Below are 24,086 nucleotides of genomic sequence, written 5' to 3' on the forward strand. Positions count from 1 at the left end.
GTGTTTTCTCTCAGATCCCACACTGCTCTTCAACCCTATTACCCGCAGGCTCTGCCGTACACTAACACATGCGATAACACATCCAGGCCATCCCCGCCAAGGGGTAGCACCACAAACCTTCTTGAACAGCCCACTCTTTGCACCTTTCATTTCCAGCTATGATTTCTTCCCTCTAACAAGCAGAATGCCTGTCCAGGGGGACCAGAAGGCAGAACGGCAAATAACAGATAGAAAGGGAGAAAAAGGAATGCTGCACTGCTCCAGCAATGCAGGCTCCCACCGCTCGAGCCAACAGCATCGCCCTGGACCTCTACAGTCGTCAGAGGGCAAGAGAACAAGGAGGTCCAGCAGCCTGTCTGAGGATGGCCAACGCTGTCACACTAGTGTTGGGCACGGGAAGAGACCTACGAGCCTTGGAGGCTGTTTCAGAGCTGCAATCATCACTAGTAAAAAGATAGAGCTGTTGGTTGGGATCAGGCTTAGCTCCCACCAAGCCTGAAAACTCCAGCCTTGGCTCTTTCGCCACCTGGACATGACTGCTTTCCCACAATATGACTCTCATCCCCCAGCAGCCTGCAGCAAAGCACGTCTTCATCTTCACATCAACTTTGGTTGCACGTTCCTCTTCCACGAGGCTTCTCCGAAGACCGCCCTTCACGCAGGAACAGCCTCTTTGAGTCCGCAACTGGGCAAGGAGTGAATTATGTTTAATTACACACTGTCCAGGGTCTTAAGTATCAGGCCAAGTGTTACCAGATGTGCAGGGATTTCTGTCAAAGCAATCCGCAGGCTTGAATGCCTGTTTGGACATTTAATATGTTGGTATCTGGGGTGCGAGGGTCAGAGACGGGGTTTTCGATGCAGATGTTACAAATCTTTTCTACTCTTACCATCACCTTTTAATAACACCATAAATCATCAGGCACTTCTCAGGTGACCACGTAATTGCCCATTTGTGTATCTGAGCAAGCTTATCTGGACTCTTACTCTTTGCTGCCATACAAAACTGCCAGCAAAGGAGACCTGCTGAGAGCAAATTCCAGGGTTTTGCATGCCCCATCTCTCCTTCAACAAGTCATCTCCTGGCATATGTGCTTCAGATGCATTGTGGCAGCACAAGAAAAAGACAAGTAACTGATACAGGAAGATTAAAAAAAGGTTGGATCGGTCTGTTCCTAATGCAAGCCTTGCTGCTCATAGTCCTTTGATTGCAGCAGAAATAAAAGATGGAAATTCACTGGAGGCAAAGGAATTAATTAAAAGGAGAATAAAGGAACATCAGTCTGTTGGAGTCCTGGCATCAATTCTGAGACTAGTTTTGAAGTGGCAACAGTTTTACTTGTTCTTTAAAGCTGTTCCTCTACCTCCTGCACGGTGACTCGGGGAACGAACGTGCAGCATGTGCAGTGCCTTACGCTAACAGCCATCCAGGGACGAGGTGACCCAGCTGGCACAGGACCTACCTGCCTGCCTGCTGGTGGGGACACTCAGCCACTGCCCCGGCATCCTTCCACCTTCTTCTGCTTCAAGGGTCTTCCTCCAGACCCTGGGCGAAAGGAGATTTCTGCAGAAATCAGGTCTCTTCAGAACCTCACGTCACGATCCTACACTGCACTGCTCCTAACTGCTTTCTTCTGATCCACTGAGATCTTCAAACCACGGCGGAGCCACTGTCCGTCACCAGGCTGCCAGCGCTCATCTGGGGCTTGTAAACTGTCTCTGGATGGTTTCATAACTCTGCAAGAAATAACTGCTGAGGTTTTTCTGTAGGTGAGAAGAACGCTAACCACCTTCAGCCGAATCACAGCTCAGATTGGGATTGTCTTCAAATACATATGGACTATGGTTCTCCAAAGCTTTCTTCTGGTTCCTGAGCCTTCAGTTTTCTTGTCTTCAGAAGATACTTGCTTCAAGCAAGAACTGAATCTCTCCCTGTCCCATGACTCCAGGAGCCACAGCTCAGAAAAACCCATCAAGTCTCTTGAGATTCATAACAAAATCAGAAGAGTTCCCAACCCTGCCCTCCACCCAGATTGTGCTTTAAAAATTAACGTTCGGCAAAAGAGCAGGATCTGTCACTGAGAGCATCCCAGCTGAGCTTGGGAGGGTTTCACGGCCAGATTTCTTTCCAAAGGGCGCTGGTTACTCTTCCTCTTCATCCACGAACTTGGCTCCAGCTTCACCTAAGCAGAAGCATGGGGTTTGGGGATTGTTTTCAGGTCAGTGCTGGGTACATCGCGCACACACAACCGATTGTGTAGTTCATCAGCCTATGATGTCATGCAACCAGAAACCCACTAGCAACAAGGTGTGTGTTACAGGCAACTCGTTGAGCCGTGATGCAAACGCTGACATGAGGCTCCCACAGCTGGACACAGCTGGAGTTCGGTGGTGATCAAACCTTCGCAGGATTTAAGCCTGAATTTGCCTTTATTTTAAAGAATGTTTGCCTAGAAAAAAAAAAGGTTTAGAAGAGGTCTTGCACCATCAGAGTGATTAATGCTAAAAAGGAATCGCTCATTTAAGGATCCTGTTCAGTAATTCAAGTTTTATGAACCTTTTACATGACAGAGACCTTATTGTGATCCCTACTAAGTCCCATGAATACAGCAAGCCCTCACACGCTTCCTGATACACCTCGAAGGAGACAAATATTAATTTTTAATACACATAACAAGATCAGAACTGAACAAGGCTATCCCTCGTTATCTGCCTTGTAACGAGATCAGGATCAAACCGAGCACGCTCTCAGAGAGGAGGCGGTAGCTGGGTTACACCAGCACCACATATCCCTCCCATCTGCGCAGCAGGTAATTAGCCGGCACGCCACACTCGCAGCCCGCGCCCGGGCTAATTATGGTGACCCGCTGGGACCCGCACGGGCTGTACCGGGCTCAGCAGCCCCATCTCCGCCCCCAGGCTGATGGGCTCCGCCGCTGCCTCCGCTCCCCCGTGGGATGCGGCTGAAGCACCAGAGATGAGCTCCGATGCCCAGCACAGGGTGACGACCCCCCTGCCACCGCACCCCGAGGTCCAGGGCAGGTTTGGGTGATCGCGGCAGCGGTGGTCTCCTAAAACAGCCCAGGCATGCTGCAGAGACAGGGACCTGCAGTAGAGCTGGGGGGAGGGAGGATGGGGTCACCCTTCCTTACTGACTGGAAGAAAGCGAGGGATGGGGTGCAGGTCCCCCCCGAGGCAGGGGACACGAGTGACCCGGAGCTATCTGTTGGGGCTGACACCAGAACAGCACCCTCCAACAAAACCATAACCCACCATCCTCCCACCTAAGCCAGGCACCTAAGACGGGATCTGAGCTTCAAACTGGGGCGGACACAGAGCACTGCCATCCTTCTAGCAACCATCCCTTTCCACACAAGCTCAAAATAAATAATAAAGCACAACTTCTGCTGCAGGAGCCAGCCAGATGCAGCCTGGACCCCAGGAAAACCTGGTAGGTGAGGGCAGGACAGTGCCCTGCCACTGCAGGTTTGGTCCCAATCCTGCCCGCGGCCCCCTCCCTGGACAGGAGCGCCGGGATGCTCCCACCATCGCAGTTAGACCCTCCTCTCCAACGGACGCACTGATCCAGCAGCAGCACATGCCCTCCCTGTGGGGCAGGATCAGGCCCCTGGGGATGCCTTTCTCCCTTCTTTTTCTGGCAGCAGCCCGGCCCCTGCCCGACGGCTCCTTTGTGAAGGAGAGGCACCAGCGACAGCTCCGTGCCGCCCGGGTGGCAGCGGAGCGGATGCAGGTTGTCACGCTTGGGTCTCTGACACCGCGGGGGGACGTTCAACTCCCTCCCTCCCCCCAGAATGGGCTTTTCATGGAGACAAACGATCCCTTCCCTCAACAAAACCTAAATTCTCAGCCGAAAGTACTTGGCAGCGACCCCTTGAAATTTTTCTCATGGCTTGTGTGGCTTAGGAACATGACTTTTTGAAATATAAAAGCAGCCGGAGGAAGCGGCTGATGCTCTTGTTGAAGAATAACCCCCCCACACCCCCGGCCAGGCGTCCCGCTGGGCTATCGCTCGCAGGGATGGAGCCGGCAGGTCCCAGTGAGCCAGGTCCAAGCGGCTGGGAAAAGCTCTGCCTGGCCATCAGCAACCCACCCGGCCCCGTAGAGCCAACACCACACCACGGCTCATCAGCTGGGGACCGGGGGGGTGGCCGGCAGCCCCCTCCTGCTCCGCAGCATCTATTGACAAGTGGCAGCAATGAGGGATTGCGCTGACGAGCACCTGATCAATGGCACTTATCGAGCCCCCTCCGCACTCCCGGTAATTGGAGGATTTCTTTCGCTTCCACTCTTATTGACGTTTTCTCCCTGGCAGTGTCCGTGGGGGTGTGTTGTCACTTAGAATTACAGGGGAGCTCAGCGGCACAGGCGGGATCGGGAACCACGGCACGGCACACGGTGCGAGGCATCCGGCAGGTAGAGGCAAGGGAAACCTTCGGGGCACGATCAGCACCCCACAGCCAGCCTCGAGAAAGGCAAAACCAAAATAAAATAATCTGACGTAGGGCTGCAGGGGTGGCGGAGGATCCCAGCCCATCGGTGCGGAGAGGCAGAGAGTTGCGGGAAGCAGCTCGGGCACCGCGCAGGCAGCTCTGCCTTCAGCTAGAGCAGGGAGGCAAGGCTCTGCTCCCGGCTCCCACCTCCCTGTGCTGTGGTTTGTTTTGGGGGCTTGATTTCACCTGCAGCAAAAAAAAAGATTCTGCTCGCGCTCACGGAGGAGCCATCCTGCCCTCGGCCGGGTGCTGGTGCGGGGAGCAGGCAGCAGCCGCAGGCAGCCAGCCCTGCCCACAGCCCAGGTCCCCCCCCCAGGACTGGGGTTTGGGATGCTGGGGGCTCTGGAGCAGCTGGGAAGTTGGGCAGTGCAGGAGGGCTCTGGCAGCCCCCGCCGAGCGGCACCACGCAGCGCCAGGCAGGAGGCAGAAGCGTGATGTGGCCTCCAGGGATGGGATCTGTCACTTTTCTTCTCCCTTCCCATCAATCACTGGCAGGTCCTTTTTTTTTTTTTTTTTTTTTGCACAATACGGTGCCCGCCGAAAGCGGCTGCTAATTCACCGGCTGACCTAGCCCAAAGGGTGCAGACAGGGGCAGGTGAGGAGATGGCCAATTCTTCATTCCGACTGCAGAAACCACCTCCCATGCCCCCACGCCTGCCCACGGGTAGGTGGGCACGCAGGCACGGCCACACACACACACATGTGCTGTTTAGGGCCTAAGTAATAAATCAATAGCAATGTGGTCAGCCTTTCCATCAGCAAGGACGCTTAACAAGGTCACATCCTTATTCTCTCCAGACTAATGAGTGGAGATTACTAATAAGACCTCAGTGACAAGTGACTATATTAATGTAATTCTCTTCTGCTTGTAATCAATTTTGTGTGTTAAAATGCACAGCGATCTCGGCCGCCTGGGATCCTTGTGCCACCCCCAGCGCCACGGAGCTGCTGGCTGGGAGAGAGGAATTTTATTCCCCTTGTGTCCCCGCCAGGCCGTGGGGTTTCCTCGGCAGAGCACGCTCGGTCATACAAAATCAGACCCAGGAGGAGCCCAGCAGCGCATCCTGCTCCCAAAGTGCTGCCGTTCCCCTTGGCCATCTAAAAGGTCTCTGTGCCGGTGCTTTAATAGCCCAAACAGGGAAAGTTTCCTGTGATGCTTACGAGAAGCTAATTTCAGCCATTTCACCCCGTATTTCAGTCTCAAACGGTGCTGGTCCCAGCACTCTGCATCCTCCAGGTCAGGGCGGTTCGTGGCACCGGCAGCCCCAAAGGGCGCAGCACGTGCCAGAACAGGGATGCTCCTGTTGGTCTGCGGCTCCAGAGCACCTCAGCTGCGCAAAGCCTGGATCTCTGCAGGCAGAGTCATCCCCGCTGTCTGCAAATACCAGCAGCACACAGGGGTCGGGCATTTACAACCCCGTGCGTCAGGATCACTGGCAGGTTCAAATTCAGTTAGCCGGGCACGCTGCCTCTGTGCCCTGGTTACCACCCCAGTGGCCTGACTGACTGCAATATTCCCCATTTGCATTTCAAACGACTCTTCAGATCACGAGTGACTCACTTAAAAGATACATGAATAATTTTAAAGATGTTTAGACTGCTGTGATCTGCAAGCTGTCTCTGCGCAGAGGGAGAAGGAGGTGAAATCAAATGAGTTGCTCTGAATTTTCCACCCAGGACCTTTACCACAAAAGGTGAGTGTGTAAAACCTGAGCAGCCACGAGCACACGGTGCCCTGAGCTCCGACACATGGGGACCTCAGACCCTGCCCAGGGGAAAGCCCTCCATCGCACAGCCCGGACAAGAGTCCCCCAGCCCAGGACACCCAGTGCACACCGTAATTCCAGGCACATGGTGCCTGGGACTTTAGGCAGAGCCCCGGTAGCTAACGGAGCGGTGCAGGATCAGACCTGCACTTCTCCGTACTCTCAGCATATCTGCAGAAAGCTGCGATGTATTTCTTGTGTCTAACCACCACGTGTCTGTCATTTCTTTATTACAGAGCAGAGCTGGCCCATCCCACTCAGGGGGCCTAATTTGGACAAGCCCAGGGTAAGACACTCTGCTAGAGAGATCCCAGTCGGATCCTGCAAACCCTGACCCCTGAGAGCAATGCATGGTGTCCCGTGGAGCCCCGCAAGCTGCTGGGGAGCGAGGACTGTTCTTCACACCCCGTATTCCCACATCCAGCCCATACATCCTCTTGCAAGGAAAGACTCATCTTAAGCCACCGCCCCGGCGGTGCCCAGGGTTGGTTTTTCTGTAGGTGAGAAGACACAGGCTTTCAACCAAGTGCTTTTCAAAGACTCGCGGAAAGCCATCCAGAACATCACTCTGCTCCTCACTTTAATAAGTTTCTAAACAAACGCACCAGAAAAACGTGGTGGGAGGCACAGAGGGAGATTCGAGAGCTCCGCCGGCTCCTCTGCCGCCCACCCCCAGGTAGAGGAGCTGATGATTTTTGAGCCCGCTGGAGCCGGGCAAGGAGGGCACGGCTGGCAGAGACGCCTGGCACAGCTCCGGGCACCCTGCACCTCCTCGGTGCTGGGGGACTCGGAGCATCTCGGTCTCCCCCACAGCACACGGCTTGGTCCTCGCTGGAGGGCTGAAACGTAGCACAAGAGCAAGGGCAGGAATTAAACCGAGCCGTCCCAGATGCTCCACGGAGGATGGCAGCAGTGGGGGGCACCCCGCGGGACACGGCTGGGGGGAGACCAGACCATCCCGAGGGGCTCCGGGCTGGCGGCCAGGTGATGCCAGCCTGGCCGAGCCCCTTTGGCCACCCCAAGAGCTGGGGTGCGGGGAAGGAGCCCCCAGGCTCAGGTCTCACCCAGTGCCTGGAGCCCCGTCAGCTCTCGCTCTGGGGCAGAGCATGGTCCTGCAGGACACGGGAGCATCCCTCTCCCTAAGCAGGAGGATTTCCAAAGCCCTTTGAAAAGCCATTTAGAGCTAAGTCCTGGTATTAAACCTGGCCTTTCATTAGTCAGGTTTTCAATCTCTGCCCGAGCCTGTTTCAGCAAAAAGTTTTTTAAAAGGTCAGGAAGAAGCTTTTAAGCATATTTGCCAATTAACTATTGTAACCCCCTCCTCGACTCGACGTGAGCTGCCCACTTCCGTCTCAGGGGATGGTAATTACTGTTTTATAAATAAGCTTTGAACTCTCTTAAGTAATAGTCTCTCCTTGCATAAAAGCACCCTCTAAATCCACTGGCCTTTTCCACCTTCTGTCACTGCCTGCATCTAAAAATAATCTAGGAAAAACCCCCATAATACTTCTAAGAAGAAACTCTAAAACACTCTCTTACTCTGTGATGACTGTTTCTCTGGCCCCTCAATAATTCAACTAACAGAAACTCTGCAGCTTTCACCACTGTTTGTGAACTTTTCATGATATTTGACATCTTTTCGGAAGTTCTCTGGAGTTACATGTAGGTGATAAAAAACCCATCCATGTTTATATGTTTAAATTTCTAGCCCCTGACATTACAAAAGAGTTACCAGGGGAGCACAAGAAAAAGGGCATGAATGAAGAAGTGTTTTCCAAAGGTATCGATTCACATAATATTGATTTTTTTTTTTAAACCAGCCCCATGATTTCTAGGTGCCCAGCTTTACATATTTATTTAAGCAGTCTGGGATAGCAACAGTGGCAGACTTGAAATCCTTTAGAAACTCAGGTTACTTCTGCACACCCCGCTGCACAGCCTGTATATAAACCCACCATTTATTTAAAAGAGACAGCGACAGAGAAAGCATTCCTCAGTCGGGAAGACCACAACTCGTTCCACTCTACAAGTCACAGCTTTTATCCGAAAAATCGCAGCCAACACTAACATGCAGCTTTAATCGCTTTAGCCTGACACTATCTACGTAACAACACATGGAATAACCTGACTTAATTTTGCCTTGCAGCTGAGCCAGGCTAAAATTCAGGCTCACAAACCTGCTTGTATCAGCAAGAAGCACTTCATCGGCTTCGGCGGGCTTTGGATCGGGAACAAAACTCGGGAGCCGCCACATGAAAGCAAGGGAATAACGTCAGCGTGAAAGCAGGGAGCAGGAGGGCCAAGTCATGCTCGTTGCCCCATCACTGACTCGGTGCCGGTGGGAAAGACCCCCCTAAACAAGGCAGGCACAGCCCCTCTCGCCTGCCCTCAATAATATCTGCCTAGGAGCCCTTTAAACGGTTTCAAATGTTAATTCCTCATTGTGGCAGTAAAAGCTATTTTTAATCCCACGTGAAAGCAGTTTGCAGAAGACTAAACTTTGCACGTATTACAGATTGCTTCCTAAGGACAGGCGCTGCTGGGTGGTAGGGAGCGGAGAAATGGGGGCACGCCATCGCGGGGAGACCTGTCGGGCTGGCGTGGCCGCACACAGCGCTTGGGCTCTCTCCTGAGTCTAGAGCTGGGACTAAAACATTGTACAAACAGCCAGCAATCTAAAAGGGACATAGAGCCCCTCTAAACACAGACACATTTGTTCTAACAGCAAAGTCAAAGCATCAAAATATCTTCTTCAGAGTTACAAAATTACAGCTTTTTCACAGGTTTCCAGCATTTTTTCTTTGCATTTTAGGATTTATTTTCCAAACACGGGGCTGAGGATAGGGAAAGCTGATAGAGAAAGGCCCTATTTTTGTAATGAAAGTTAAAAAAAAAAGAGAAAGAAGAGATTACAAAGTAATAAACCCAAGAAGCAGGCTGCAGGACTGAGTTTCTCCAAAAGCACCAAGAAAAACAAGGGCCACTCTCAGCCTCAGAGGGTTGAAACGCAAGTCCATCAGGAGAACAGATTAGCGGGTGTCAATGAATAAAGATAATGTCCTGGAGCAGCTCTCAGTGCATCGCCATCTGACTCCTCGCAAGATTCTTTTGTCTCTTCCCACGTATGTATTTCTTAAATGTGCCTGTGAAAAGCTCACCCTGGAAGGGGATACAAGCTCTGTGCCAAAATGCAGCCTGGTGACTCCAGAGTAGCTGAAACGTCGGATTTTATTCAACAGCTTGTGCTATAGAGTGTCTTGATCTGTCTGTACAATCACAACACACACAAAAACCCCTCAAGGCATCTACTTAGCTCTACTTTTCAACTGCCAATAACACTCACAGCAAAAGTCAAAAGAGCAGCGCTGGAGCCGCGTCCTTTCCCTGCCGCTCAAAGGCTTCAGGGTTGCAAGGTTCGGAGATAACAAAGTCTGGTTCAAGAAATCCTGGATGCCTTTCAAGAACGTTATTAGCTCCCATGAATGGGTTTGAAGGAGGGGAAAAAAAAACCAACAAAAAAACAACCAACCAAAAAAACCCAAACCACATCGCATGTAGCGGCTCTCTGCTACCCGTCCACCTCCCCTGGGCACACACAGATGCTCCCAAGCTGGGACACCCCCGGCGCTGTTTAATGCATGCACGGAAGCACGGCGCAATGCATGACGAACCACATGAAAAGTTCCTCCCCCCGCATGCAAACCTGCATGCGCTGCATCTCATCAAAAGGGGAAATGACAATAAAAAGCTAAATTCAGCCTCCAAGAGATTCAGGGCTCCGGGACGGCTCTGCAGTACCGAAGGATGCTCGGCAGCGATGCCCGCTCTCGGCGTGCCACCACAGCCAGCTGCAGGGCTCCAGCCTGGCCACTCACCAGGAGGCATTTGCCAACTGTGACTAGCCATCCCATAGTACTTTTTACTATTTCTGGCCCAAACTGTAAGAAAATAAGGAATTCTTTACAATTCCTATGACATCGAGTGTGCGCCATGACCCAGAGCACAACCCCAACGGCTGCTTTCTTGTGTGTGCTTCAGTCGGGGACGTGAAGGGTCGTTGAGAGCCTTGGCCCAGCCCCGCTCCTGTGCAACTCTTTCTTTGGCTATTGGAAAAAAGCAGGAAGAGGAGATGGAAAAGAGGGGCTCTGAACATAGATCATACGAGGAAACACAAGACAGAGGAAAAGCGTCACATTGAGCTGATGTTGCTGCAAAGTTTTGGTGGATGGAGACAAGGACACTGTTCTTTGTGTAAGCTACATCAGGCTGAAGTCCCCAAAACTTGCTTTTATGCAAGCCAGTGTCTGCAAAGACCCTTCCCCGCACCGCCTTCATGCCCCAAAGCCGCTGTTATCCACCGCGTGTCTCCCGCCCTTTTCCCCCCAGCACCAGAACTGCCGACGCTGCGCCGAATTATGGCGCGAGGCAGATGGAGCGGTCTGAACCTCTGAGCGAAATCGCGCGGCTGCATGGGAAATGAGCCCGGCTCTGGCAACCGAAAAGGGAACAATCCCATGCAAAGATCTCGGCTACGCCCCCGAAATGTCTCCAGCGGAGCAGAGCGGGGCAGAGAGCAGGAGCAGAGAGCCCGCAGCCCCGCTTGCACAGGCATCATACGAAACACAAACGCCTCGAGCACCCCAAATGCCGCCTGTGACCCCAACTCCGCTCCCCCTCGCACCAAGAGGTCCCTGGGCTGAAAGCGGGCGCTGCTCTGCAGACACAGAGGGGGTTACACCCATTACACCCCATAGCGACTTGGCCCACAAGTGCAGTTTTTCCTCAATTCACACAGGCAAGGGCAGGATTTGGCCCCACGCTGCCACGCTGAGCATCTCTTCAAATTTTTGCAGTGAAGTTCTAAATATCACTGGCAAACATCTCGGATTCAATTAAGTTCTTAACGTTTGCCTTTGCCTACATTCCCATAAAGCAGACAGACAGACAGACAGAGAGCAAAGTTCCCAGGGTCCCAAACGGGACACTCACACTCCCCAAACCGCTGCATGAGCGGAACAGTAGACACACCAACATCACTTCTTTTTACTGAGGTTTACTTTCAGCAGTACTGAGTTCCCAAAAAATTAAAATAGTGTTTTGCTTTATGATAAAATGTCATATCGTACTTGGATTGTCCATTAGGTAACTTACGTTGCAGTCTAGAAAGGTGTTTGATCTTCTTATAATTAGCTAAACCTATAGTAACTCAAGGAATTTCATATGAGGTGCTTGCTGCTTTTGTAGAACATTTTATTTTCAGTAGCAAAAAGAACTAGTCCAAAAAAGGGACTTTGGGCTAGTTCAAATTTTAAAAAAAATAAAACACTCCAGTAAGAATAAATGGTTTCAGTCAGCAACTTGCATTATAACGTAAACTACTCGGCACCCACAAGCAGATACTCCTGCCACAGCAATGAAATTGCTATGGGACTGAACTACCAAGAAAGAACAAAATAATTCTGTGGCGATATTTCCAAGGGAATTTTTTTTTTCCACATTTACTTAAGACAAGCATCGACCTACAGGTGCCTTCGGGCCAAATATCTTGGCATGAGAAGCAGTTGGTGTAATTTTGATTTCCTAGCAAGTTCAAATATTTTAAAAATGTTTACACCACTTTGAGATATTCATTGGAAAAACCTGAACTTCTGTCCAACTTCTATCTTCCTCTGCTCCAACACACCCCAGCTTTAAAGATTTAGCTCTGTCTGGCTTTCCCAGGAAAAAAAAACCTCAGTATAGCAAGGTCTTGTAAGAAGACAAAACAAGAGAGGCAAAGAGAAGAGGAAACTAAGGAAAATAGTTGCGCGTGTGATTGAAAACACACTTACTCTATGCAGAGTTAAAGCAAAACATCTACTGATGTTTTTCTCACTAGAAGGGATGCAACTTCTTCCCAGCGCAGCGTACGCTTCCCTGCGATGCATCTGGCCACGCCGAAAACCTTCCCTGCTCTACTTCTCCGAATTTACCACAACCATATGCAGAACCATCTTAAAACATCGCGCTGGTATCAGGCCAGGCTTCCCGCAAGCACTTCCAGCACTAAAAACTCACTACACAGCAATCCAAAACTAAGATTTATTTATTCTTCTCTCACTGTGGTCCATCCTGCAAACGTCTCGCCGGACTACGGCGAGCGATATGAAAGCGTTCCATCTTCCACACTTTAATTATGTGCTCGCAGTCATTAAACTCCCATTCTGCCAAGTGAGATCTATCTTGTAATCCTCACCCAAAAAGATTAGTTATCATCATTATTGTTTCTAGAGCAGCGTAGATACAAATGGAACTGAGAAATGAGCTAATAAATCACAGCAATATTAATACAGTCATAAAAATAAGTGCGCTACTTACTGCGTTTGAAGGTGTGTTAAGTCAATAACTTTACAGTCCAGATGTGGTCTCACAGAGCTGAAACTCTGCGGGTAAAATTACCCCTAAAATTACACTTTCCATTAAAGGCACTGATTTTCACAGGTTATTATTTTGGCAAGGATTGCCGAGTTGCAACCTCCCCCAAAACATCGAGAAACATTAAAAGCACGTAAGATATAAAGTATTCCCGCGGGGCTCAGGGAGAATAGGATGGAGAGGCAGGAAGGACAGGGATCGCTACTCCTTTTATTGTTTTCAGATGTTTCTCCGAGAACACCGCAGCGCTTTTATAAATCTACACATTTGGACTCTCTTCAAAATAACGGACCAGATTCTTTCACTGGCTTCAAGGGACTTAGCGCTCCGACTCCATTTGGCCCGGCCACTCCGGAGCTGGCGAAGAGACGGGAGTTTAATAGACACCACATGCACAGTAGCTGCTCTTCCGAATGCTTTATCGCCTGAAGAGTTCAATTCCATTGAAACCCTCAAAACCAAACAAGCCCCTTGAATCAATACGGCTCTGCCCTTTGACATAAACCTACCGAGGAATTCGAGCGATACCGTTTTACCCTGCCCCGTCCTTCGCCGGTTCACGGTTTCAGCGCGCAGCCGGGATCCAGCCCGGTCCTGCGAGCCCAGGTCCTCGCTCCCTTTATTTTTTATAAGCCGCTCGAATTAAAATTAATTCCTAAAGGAACCCGGTGGGGAAACGGCGGGACGGCTGGGAATAAAGCGTTAAAAGGTTAAAATCGCAAAGCCGGGAGAATTAAAAAAGCCAATTTCTGCTGCCGGCTGTCCCGCTCCCGGCCACCTGTCCCCGGCCGGCCGGGCTGCGGGATGGGGGACACGGGGGGGACACACACGGGGGACCGTCTCTCACGCTCCCACCGCTCCCGACTTCAGCCGCGGCCCCGAAAAAACCAGCCCCCAGCCCCCTCCCCAGGCAACGCGGAGGGTCGGAGCTGCCTCCCCCCGCCGGGAACCCGCAGCTCGGCTGCTTCGCATCCCCACCCGGGACCCGCAGCCTCCCCCCCCCCCCCCCCCGGCAGCCCCCGCCCGTTCCTCCTCTCTCTCAGCCCCCCGAACCCCCTCCACCTCCAGGGAGCCGCCGCGCTCGGACCAGCCTGTTGCAGCGCAACCCCGTCCCGGCCCGGGAGGCAATTAAAGGCGGTTCGGCGCTTAATTAGCGACCGCCGGAGCCGTGCCCCCCCTTTCCCCCCCCCGCCGTTACCTGTACCAGCGCAGCCCCTTCTCGTAGCACCTGTCGAAGAAGTGGGGCTCGGCCCCCACGGCCCGCACCCCGGGGTGCGCCCGCAGGAATTCCAGCAGCGCCCGTGTCCCGCCTTTCTTCACGCCCACGATGATGGCCTGCGGGAACCGCCGGCTGCCGCTGCCCCCCCCCGCCGCCCCCGGTGCCGGTGCCGGTACCGCGCCGTCGGGGAGGGCGGCGGGCGGCGGTAGGAGCAGCGGGGGGGGCAGCAGCGGTTCGCAGGGCCCCGGCAGGCAGTAGAAGAAGTAGGTGAAGAAGAGGATCATGGTGAGGAGCAACGAGGCGCGGCGGCCCCCGACGGGTCCCAGCAGCCGCCCGCTACATCCCATCGGGGGCCGCTCCCGGCCCCGCCGGGCAGCGCATCCCGCACCGCCGCCGAGACACCCCCCCCCCCAAACACCACCACCTCCCCCCCTCCCCTCCCCTTCCCTCCCCCCCTGCCGCCCACGTCCCTCCGCGCTCCCCTCCGCGCCTCTTCCGCGCCCGGCCCTCCCCTCCCCTCCCGCCCACCCGCGGGGCGGGGGCGCCACACGCGCGGGGGGGCGGCAACGCCCCGAGGTTTGGGGGAAGGGGGGGGACGGACACCGGCACACGCGTGGGGCACCGCCGGGATACCCTCGGGGGAAGCGGGCAGCCCCCCCCTCCCCGCCCCGGGTACCGGCCCGGCCCCCTCCCGCCCCCTCCGAGGAGCCGCAGCCGAACGAAACGTTCCCGGCCCCGGGAGGATGCGTTTTCCCGTGTGTTCCCATCCCGTTTCCCATTTCCCATCCCATTTCCCTCCCCCCCCCCCCCTTTTTTTTTTTTTTACTATAATTTCAGGGGCTGCGGCGGGTGTTTTCAGCCACTCGCATCATGCAAAGGGCCACGCAGGGAAAGCAGCGGTGCGGGATCCCAGGGAAGCAATAAATAAAAAACCCCTCCCCAGGGGTGGGGGGGTAGCCCAGTGCCGCGCAATTAGCAAGTAGCACCCGGTGGGGCAACGCTAATTAGGCCGCAGGGGTTCCCGCTGCAGGCGTGGAAACACAACGCCCGTGTGCGTGTATTTATTGTTCAGGATGGGAAGGATGGGCCTGGGTTTCCACCTTCCAAAATAAGCAGGAGTTTACGTGGTGTGATTTAAAACGCGTGTGTGTAATAGATGCTGGGATGGGATGAGGTGGTTTCCTGCTGCTGCTGGGGAAACCCCGCTCCCTGCACCCCAAAGCAATGTGCATCCCGGGTGCTAAATAAATCCCGCCTGGTGCCGCAGCATCGGTGACACGTGGGAGCCGGACCCCATGGCGAGTGGTCGTGCCGGCAGCATCCCCGGGTGCCACTGTCCAGGCCTGGGCTTCGCATGCAGTGATGGCACCATCTCGGCTTGCTCTTGCCCTCCCAGCAGCGTGTGCCATCGCCGAACACAAAATAGCCGAGGTCCAGCTGCCACGGGGCCACTGTGCCTGGGACCCACTGTGGCTTCGTTGAAATGCCCCGCACCTCGAAACGCTGAGGCTGATTTCCAGTCTTGTGCTAAAGCCTTCCTTTTTTGTATCTGAAATCAGCAGTGTCTTAATTAACCTATTAATATAATTAGCTCTTTTTGTAATTAGATCCCCCGAGTCTTCCAAGAGCTAGAGCGTGGCGGGGAGAGGGAGATCCATGGCCTGAGACCGGAGGGGGTGCAAAGCTGCACCAACACAGCTGCATCGAGAGGCAGCGATGCTCCTGCGTGGCTGCATGGTGCCACACCTGCACCGTTGCATGCTTGTACCACGGCAGGGCTGCAAGGTGGCACAGCTGCATGAGGGCACTGTTGCAAGACTGCCCGGTTGCATGACAGCCAGGCTGCAGGATGGCACTGCTGCAGAGTGGCCCGGGTGCATGACAGCAGGGCTGCACGATGGCAAGGCTGCATGACGGCAGCAGGGCTGCACGATGGCAAGGCTGCATGACGGCAGCAGGGCTGCAGGGTGGCACAGATGCAGGGTGACAGGCTGCAGGGTGGCAGCAGGATGGGGCTTTGTGCCCTCTCGTGGCTGGTGCTCAGAGGCTGCACCGGGGCTGCCTGGCCTGTCCTGCACAGTAGCTTTTCAACGAGAGGAAAAAACTGCGCGAGTGCGACTGGAGATCCCTTCCAACTCGCAAGGCGAAGGTTCCCCAGGGAAAAAATGAGGAGGAAAGATTATGACGAGGAAGTGAATCTGTTATCGGGAGCAGTTTGATAAATAAAAACGCATCCAAAATCTGCCGCACGGCACTTGCCAGCTCTTGTTGGGTTTACGTAAGTGATTAGAAATAGGAACTGTTTCACTCGGGGCGAGAGTGGGTGGGAACTGCTCCAGCTCCCTGTTTGGGTTGGGGGGGGGGGCTGTTGTTGTTGGAGAATGCCAATTTGTCAAAATGGAAAAGTTTGGCAAGAATATATCCATTTTGACAAACTTCTGTCAAAACACAGCCAGGGAGGCTCGGGAAAGGCAGGCGGGGAGCACAACACAACACACCCACCCTCCTCATCCTCAGCGCGGGGGGATCCCTCTGGGGCGCAGGGCTGGGGCTGCCCACGGCGAGCTGGTACAGCGGTGCCTTTCGGCACTGCCAGCTCCCCACCAGTGCCGTGGGCGCTGCCGCGTCTCAGCATTCGTCGCTGCTCGGGCACGGTCGGAGGACCAGCACCTTTTCCTTTCTCACCTTCAAAACTGGGAAAAAGGCTTAAAACATGAGCTCAGGGCTTGCTGCTGGGGCCAGGCACACGGCAGCGAGGAGGGAAAGCACCAAGGACCATGGGCGCGTGGGCTGTGCCTGAGGCTCCCCCAGCCCCGTGTTTGGATGAGCTGGCGGGTGGCCCTGCAGGAGAGTCCCCGGCTTCAGCTGAGACCCCACCGGACAAGGACCGGCTCCCCACCTTGCCCGCAGATCAGGCAATTAAGGACAACAAGCACACAGATGCAATTTTTTAGGCAAAATTAGGACATCTTGTTTGAAAAAAAAGTGGCCTGAAATGACGTTCCCCATGCTCAGTGCCCTTGGCGGGCAGCAGTCGCCATCCCGTCTCCGTGGTTGCCCAAGGATGGCTACGCGGGACGTGGGACGTGGACTCGGCCAGCGGGGCCGGTACCTGGTGCCTGTCTGATCCCTTGTCCTCTGCCGGGACGCCGTGTGCCTTCCCCCTCTGTTATCACGTCTTCGTCTGCAGCTCTGATAACACGACCTAGAGCGCAGCTTTCCGAGAGTTTGGTGATCCTGCTGAAAGGTCTCCCGCTGCAGCTGCTCTCCGGGCTGCTGGCGATGCTGGTGTCTGTCGAGGGATGGGGTTGCCTTCCCCGTGCAGGAGCAATGCCACTGTGATGGGCACCGATGTGTTTGCATCAAGGAGCTGAAGCCAAGAGGGCAGCGAGCAGCAGGGTGTGGAGCCAGCGCAGCCAGCGTGCTGGCCATGCCTGGCTGGTCCTTGGTGGTGCATGGCTGGGAACGGTGTTGGGAGGATTTATCCTCACCCCTGGGGAGAGCAGGGACAGCAACCACTGTACCCCGTTCTCCAACAACTCAGCTCACTCCCAAAGCTGGTGCAGAGCACTGTCCCTGCCCTGGGTCACTGTTAGCCCTGGCATCAGGGCTCTGCACCCTCGGGTGGCACCCACGGCCCCAGGGGGGCTGGGGGGCAGCAGCCCCACGGGCACCTCTGCAGCACGGCTGGTCCCCAGGGCCGTTCACGGCACACAGGAATCACCGGGCTGCTCTGGCAGAGGCAGATGAAAGTGTTCGGGGCTGTCACCGGCGTTATGGATGGGCTGCGAGCGCTGGCGGGGAGCGGCACGCAGACACTGCGGATGTGGAGGGAGCCTCCACGTTTCCGACCCCTGATTGATGAGATGCAAGTGCTGGCCATTTCACTTACTATATCACCATTGCCTCAGCCCTCTGACCGGGACAAGGGTGCTTTGAACCCCAGAGACAATTGTCTCCACCGAAGGACGAGAAGGGTTGGTTTTTTCCCCCCCGGGTGTCCCGGCAGAAGCGAGCGGGTCCCCGGGAAGTCCCATCACCTGGCTGACGGCTCGGCAGTTCCCCAGGGACTGGGGGTCTCCAGCAAAGGGGGGACAGCCGGGCTACCACGGCCACAAGGAAGAAGATGCTCCGTGGAGCGGCTGGAGCAAAGCCAAAGGAGTGTGCGATGGCTGCCAAGGGGAAGAGGTGAGATGCATCCGAGCTGGCCAGGAGCTCCCACGGCAGTGATGCCTGGTGCTGACAGGTGAGCGGCAAAAAGGGAAAATAAAGCAGCAGAGAGGCCTGAAGCTTGCTGGTGCCGACACTGCCAGGCTCACAGGAGGTACCAGGGAGCAGAGAGTGGTGGTCCAGCCTGCAGGATGCTCAGCGATGGTGATGCTCCATCCATGCAAAGACCCACCACCAGATTTGCAGTTTGCCTCAGGGCAGCCTTTCAGAGGTGACAGGCCGGCCCGGCTGGCTGTGGGGGTCCCTGTGCTGTTGGGGGCTGCCTGCCTGTGTGCTGCCCAGGGCTGGGGACGGCTGCAGGCTGCCTCCTGCCCTCCCCACCTTGCCTGGGTTGGTGTTGACATGAACTTTCCTTCCAAACCGCTCGGGCTCTGCCACTGCAGAGCAGGGACCCCCACACAGCACAGGGGCACACGGGGAATCACCGCTCCGGGGGGTGCGTCCCGGTCCCGCGGAGCCAGCTGCTGTGCCTGGCCCCTTGCATCCCCACCTTGCTGGCGTGGGGCAGGCAGACGGGGGTCCCCAGCTGGCAATAGTGGGGCGCAGTAACAGAGCAGCATCGGCATAGTGCCACGTAAGCTCAATGCTCCCCTTGTCCACCCTCTCCCCCGTCCCAAAAGCAGTGGGTCCCAGCAGGATGGGACCCCGGATAACCAGCCAGAGCACCCTGACCAGCCACCCCAGCACCACAACCCAGCCCATCCTCCAGAGACCTTCCCTCTGCCAGCCGCAGCAGGCAAGCAGGAGCCACAGCGTGGGTGCTCTGGGATTTCCCGAAGTTTGTTATTACAAAGAAAGAAAGCAAAGGGCTGAAGGGATCAGCGGGGATGAAAAATGCTTTAGAAACACGGGAGATCATTTAACAGGTCACCTCCGCAGCGGAGTTTGCCAAGCTGATAAAGGCGAGCAAACTTATTAGGGCGCGCACAGCTTGATTCGAAACGGCTGCTCCCAAACAGCCAATTACTCCGGGCCGTTCCAATCCAATTAGGAAGGCTGTTTCCCTGATTACGGCAGCGTGTTTTACAAATACAGCACAACTGCTTGGGTTCAAAGAGCAATCTGTAAAAGGGAGCTCGGTATGAGGCAAGCCGGTGCCCGCAGCTGGGGGAGGCAAACACAAACCCCATCCCCTGGGATGCAGGTGTCCCTGTCCCCAGGGATGCGGGTACCACAGGGGACGGGATGCCCAAGCCCCAAGCATGGTGACACTCGCTGGAAGAGCAGCCCTGTGACTGTCCCTAAAGCAGCACAGCCCCACCAGCCAAGGAGACAGGACCTCTGAGCTGTGTTCCCACTAGGAGCTGGGGCCCTGGGATCATCTGGATAGGGGATGCCACCATGGTCCCTGTCAGTGCTACCCCTCCATAGTCCCCTCCAGGGTCTCAGTGAAGACCACCCCTTGTCACCCAGCTCAGCTGGCCTGTGACATTAGCAAGCTTTTCCCCAGGGACCTGGCAAGCTTTGAGGTTTATCCACTGGGTATTGAAAAAAAACCCACCCCATCCTCAATGTAATGTTGTGGGGGGATTTGCCCTGATGCTGCCAGTGAGGAGAGGCAGGTTTGACAGAGGGAGAAACCCAGACGGGACCACGGGGGCTTTGCCCGAGCTTGCCAGGGCCAGCCGAGCTGGGATGGATATGAGTGTGGAGGAGGAGGAATGAATCGTGTCTCCCTCTAATTGGGATCACGGGTGCTGCGGTGCAGCAGAGCTGATCCCCTCTGGCCCACGTTTCCCATCACCTGGGGCAAAGGAGACACCAACAAACTCATCACTGCTCTCACGCAGAGGATGAAAAATGAACCCCCAAACTCCATCCTCAGTCCAAGAGGCTGAGCCGGGCCGGGGGGGGGGGCAGGAAGGGCCAGGGCCGGGGCTGAGCCGCGGCTCCAGCGCCTTCACTGCCGTCCAAACCCTCACCGCAACCGCTCCAACGGGTTCGCTTCAAAATCCTGGCACCCGGCCACCTCTGGGGTGTAGCACAGCCCCTGTTATTAAAATGTGTGACAGCAGCTCAAGATGGAAAGTGAAGTTGTACATTCTCCATCTGAAACTCTGGGAGGAATTTCAAGCAGGGGAATGCAATTTCCAGCCTGGAGGAGAGCCAGCAGCACCAGGGCGAGATTTTTCTTAATATGGGTTTGCAAAACTTGAACACAGAAAATTGCCCGTAGCTATAGCAATATCAGTGAGCTGGAGACAGCCCCGCTCGGGGAGGAGGCGAGGCATTTGCACAACAAAAACACCCACCAACTCTAACAAGCGCGCTGTCCCCTGCCACCGCCGGGACGTTCGGCCACCTTAGCTCCCCGCTCCAGCCCGGTCTCCGCTGGGATTTGGGGGCTGAGCCACGTGGAGGCTGCACAGACGAGGGCAAAGCCGCTCTCCTGCCCGAATTGGGAAGGGAGCACCGTCCCGGGAGCGAGGGTTTCGGCAGGGAAAGCAGTGCTGCTGGCAGCGGGTGCTGGCAGCCGCCTTGCAAAACTCCCCATGGGATGGCAAGACGTGGCCGCACAGCACGACGCACCTTCCCGCAGCGGTGCAGGCGACCAAACAGCAACACAACATTTCACAGAAGGCAAAAGCCGGCGCTGGCAGCACCGAAGGGAGGACATGGCTTTTCCCAGACCCTCGGTGCTTGCAAGTCTCTGCTTCCTCTATCAGCCTGGGAGGGACACGGGTTCAACAGCTCCATGTTATTCTCCTAATGATGTTTTGGGGCAGTGGCAGGGTCCCAGCAGGGTAGCAGCATCCTTGGGCACGGGACCCCCAGCCATCCCGCTGCCCTCAGCCTCCGCACCAGCCCGGGGAGCACTGCCTGCTCACGGCAGCGCAGACACGGCTGGCTCCCGGCCAGCTGGAGTTACAAAAGGAGCCTTCCCCCTATTTCTGCTTTTGATTTAAATAATCGCAATAAGGGGATAAAGCAGCCAAAACCCACTGATTTTTTTAAAGCTTCAATTTAAAAAATAATATACATGAAATGTGCGATTTTTATTAGAGTAGGCAGAGCTGCAGAGTATCAGAGACAACCCTTCGCTAACCAAACCTCTGTCCCCAGGACACCAGCTATTAACTGTGCCATCGAGAGTGCTCAGACATCCTTCACACAGCTTCCCAGCTCTGCCTTGGCCCCGCTTTCCTTCTCATTTCCCATGAAAACACAAACTCAGGGCTGGCTGCAATTATTCCTTTATTGATGCCCTCCTGGGCGAAGACGCAAGCGTAACAACAGTTTCGCATCATCCTGGGGCTGAAAAATTACAGGGACAGGGAGGAGGCACAAAAGCAAAGGTGCTTTTTTGTGTGTTTAATTTGCTGTCACCCAGTGTCTGGTCACACAGGTCTGTGAAAGCGGAGGGATTTCTTTATCCTGGTTAGATGTATGGGCAAAAAGGCCATCTCCAGCAGAGAAAGTCCCCTTTTGAAGAAGCCAGGCAATGCCACGCAGCCGGATGGCGAAACATCGCTGTCTGCAGGTGGCCGATGGCTGCAGCCAAAGCTGACCGTGAAGCCCATCTGGCTGCAGCCCACAGGGGGAGTGGGACTTTCAGTGCTGTGCCCAGCACCCTGATGGGTGTTTCAGGGAATCTGCAGCCCAAAAAGCCTGGGGACAAGGTGGGTCAGTGCTGTAGAGGTGGCAAAGTCCCTGTGGGTTTACTGGACCCACGACACGAGGGCAAGCCGGCAGCACCCCTGCCTTTCTTGAGCAGCAAGGGAGCAAAGTCTCAGGTCCCACCGTCAGCCCCTCGTTACCAGCCTCTCCAACACCCCTCACATCCCCTGCAGTTATTTCTGCATCTGCTACGTCAATCTGCACAATAAGTGGTTGACTGACCAGCCAGGGGTATCTTGACAACTGCTTACCTGCTCTTTACAAGCTCAGTAACTCGATGGAACCATAATTATATGTTCATTGCTGATCTCATTTAGAGTTAATTACATGCCAGATAGACGTATCTCTAATGTGCTTGGAAGCATCCCAATAAAGGCTCTGAGCAGCCCATCAATACGTATGTGAACGCGGATATTCATCCTGCCGGGTGCTTCACCACCCGGTGCTTATTTGCAGGTCTAAATCAATAGTATCATCCCATTTGGGATGGGGGAAGATGTGGCGTTGGTTCTGCTCCGAGGGAGGAGGTGAAACCCGGGGAACCTCTCCTGGCCACAGCAGGTGAGACCCGACCCACGGCAGCACCAGCACCAGGGGCAGCCCCAAATCCATCCGCTCTGGTAGCAACATGGCTAGGATGGGGCCAGTCCGGCAGATAAAATAGCATGCCACGCTGAAGTTGCCCATTTCTTTTTTGAAATGCATCTACAACAGGCTGGTAGTAGGGTCACGGCATGGTTTAATCCCATGTTTTTAGCCTAAAACTGGAGCTGACTCCATTTGGGTCACGCCTCCGTTGCATTTCCCCTCCACTGCTCAGCTGGGGGCTGCACCAAAGGCACTGGGACAGCACTGGTATGGGACTGGGGAGCCTGGAAGGTGCACCAGCACCCTGCAAAATGATGGTGGCAAGGAAGAGATGCCAGCCCTGCGCCCGCTCGTGCTGGCACTGCAGTGCTAAGCCCACCAGAGAGAGCCGGGAGGGCTGGAGCCCGGCCGAGCTCTCCCACACACTGGGCAGGCAGGGCTGGCTCCGTGCTGTAAAAGACAGGCACAACTTGTCGTCTTGGAGGGCAGAGCTGGAGAATTATATCCTAAACACTCCCCAAATGAGCGGGTAAGTGCGCAGAGCTGTTCCCAATCAAGCAGTGAGCCGCCGCAGCTGGGGCGCATCCTCACCGCTCGCTTATGGCACGCTGGCTTCCCCCGCGTCACAGCCGGCAAGCTCCACACCGCTGTGCCCAATCTCTGCGGGAACCGGCTTTTTTCAAGCAAATCGGTTTACGAGTTTCCTCTTTTTTGAAACAAACAAACAAAAAAAACCCAACAAAAAACCAAAACCATTTGGGGGTAGAGGGTTGTTTTGCTTGTTTGCCTTTAAAAAATAATGTCACCAGGCGCAGATGGCCACATTTACGAGTCTATGAAGCTCTGGCATGCCCGCTGCTAATTCCTTGCACAGGTGGGGGTAGCTTTCATTTGGCTTTGGTTCAGCCAAATATTCAGTGGCCAAAGGGAGAGGAAGGTGTGGGATCGAGAACTGGAACATCTGGAGCAGAGCTGAGCAATAACGAAATGCAAAGTTTTAGAGAAAATGCCTCAAATGGATGGAGGAGAAAAAGCAGAGTTCAAAGGGCTCCCCGCTGCCAGCAGGGAGGGAGGCAGGCTCCCAAGTGTCCTTCTGTCATGCATTCGGTTGCATTTTGGAAACAGGAAAAAAAACCTGAGGGAGGCAAAACCAACCACTGGATTAAACCCTGGCCAGCTGCACCCCCAGCAAAACCTGCTCCTCTGCTGCGGGCAAGGCGGATTCCAGAGCTTAATGCAATAAAACCTGAATTTCAGAGGTTTTTCAGTAGTAGCAGGGGATTGGACTGCCAGTTTGGGTCAGAATCCTGACTTTTAGCCCTCACAAGACAGGGATGGTCCCACTCCCTGTGGCAGCCCGGAGCTCTCGCTCCATCCCGCGGTTGATGCTGGGCAGCCCCTGGCATGGGCAGCAGCTGCACGTGCCCCCGGCATCACGCAGGCTCCATTCCCCAAGCAGCCCTGCCAACAGTATTTAAGTCATATAGAGGAGTAACGCATTTTCTTTGTCTGTTTTCATTCTCTATTCCAGCGTTAATTCTGCAAAACCCCTACGACAGCAAAATATTGCACCATTAGGAAGAGCTAATGAACGGATAATGAATCGGGTAATGAACATAAGGAGCTAATACTCTCATTCCCCCAAATAGTGGCATGCATCACGTGCACTCATGAATTACAGCTGCTGAAATCAAAGCCCGAGCGGCCACCAGGTCACGCTGGAGCCGTGCATGCCAAGTG

General features: G+C 54.7%; 1 protein-coding gene across 1 annotated transcript in view; it reads right to left on the reverse strand.

The window, feature by feature from the left end:
• The window catches only part of HS3ST6 (heparan sulfate-glucosamine 3-sulfotransferase 6), a 40,908-nt gene extending 26,566 nt beyond the window's left edge, over positions 1-14,342 (reverse strand). The window contains exon 1 of the mRNA XM_069810494.1: positions 13,890-14,342. Within this exon, the coding sequence (XP_069666595.1) occupies positions 13,890-14,257 (368 nt within the window). The 5' untranslated portion in view covers positions 14,258-14,342. The remainder of the gene's footprint in view (positions 1-13,889) is intronic.
• Between the last annotated feature and the right edge of the window lie 9,744 nt (positions 14,343-24,086).

The sequence above is a fragment of the Haliaeetus albicilla genome, chromosome 22 (assembly GCF_947461875.1).
Source record: "Haliaeetus albicilla chromosome 22, bHalAlb1.1, whole genome shotgun sequence".
NCBI lineage: Eukaryota > Metazoa > Chordata > Aves > Accipitriformes > Accipitridae > Haliaeetus > Haliaeetus albicilla.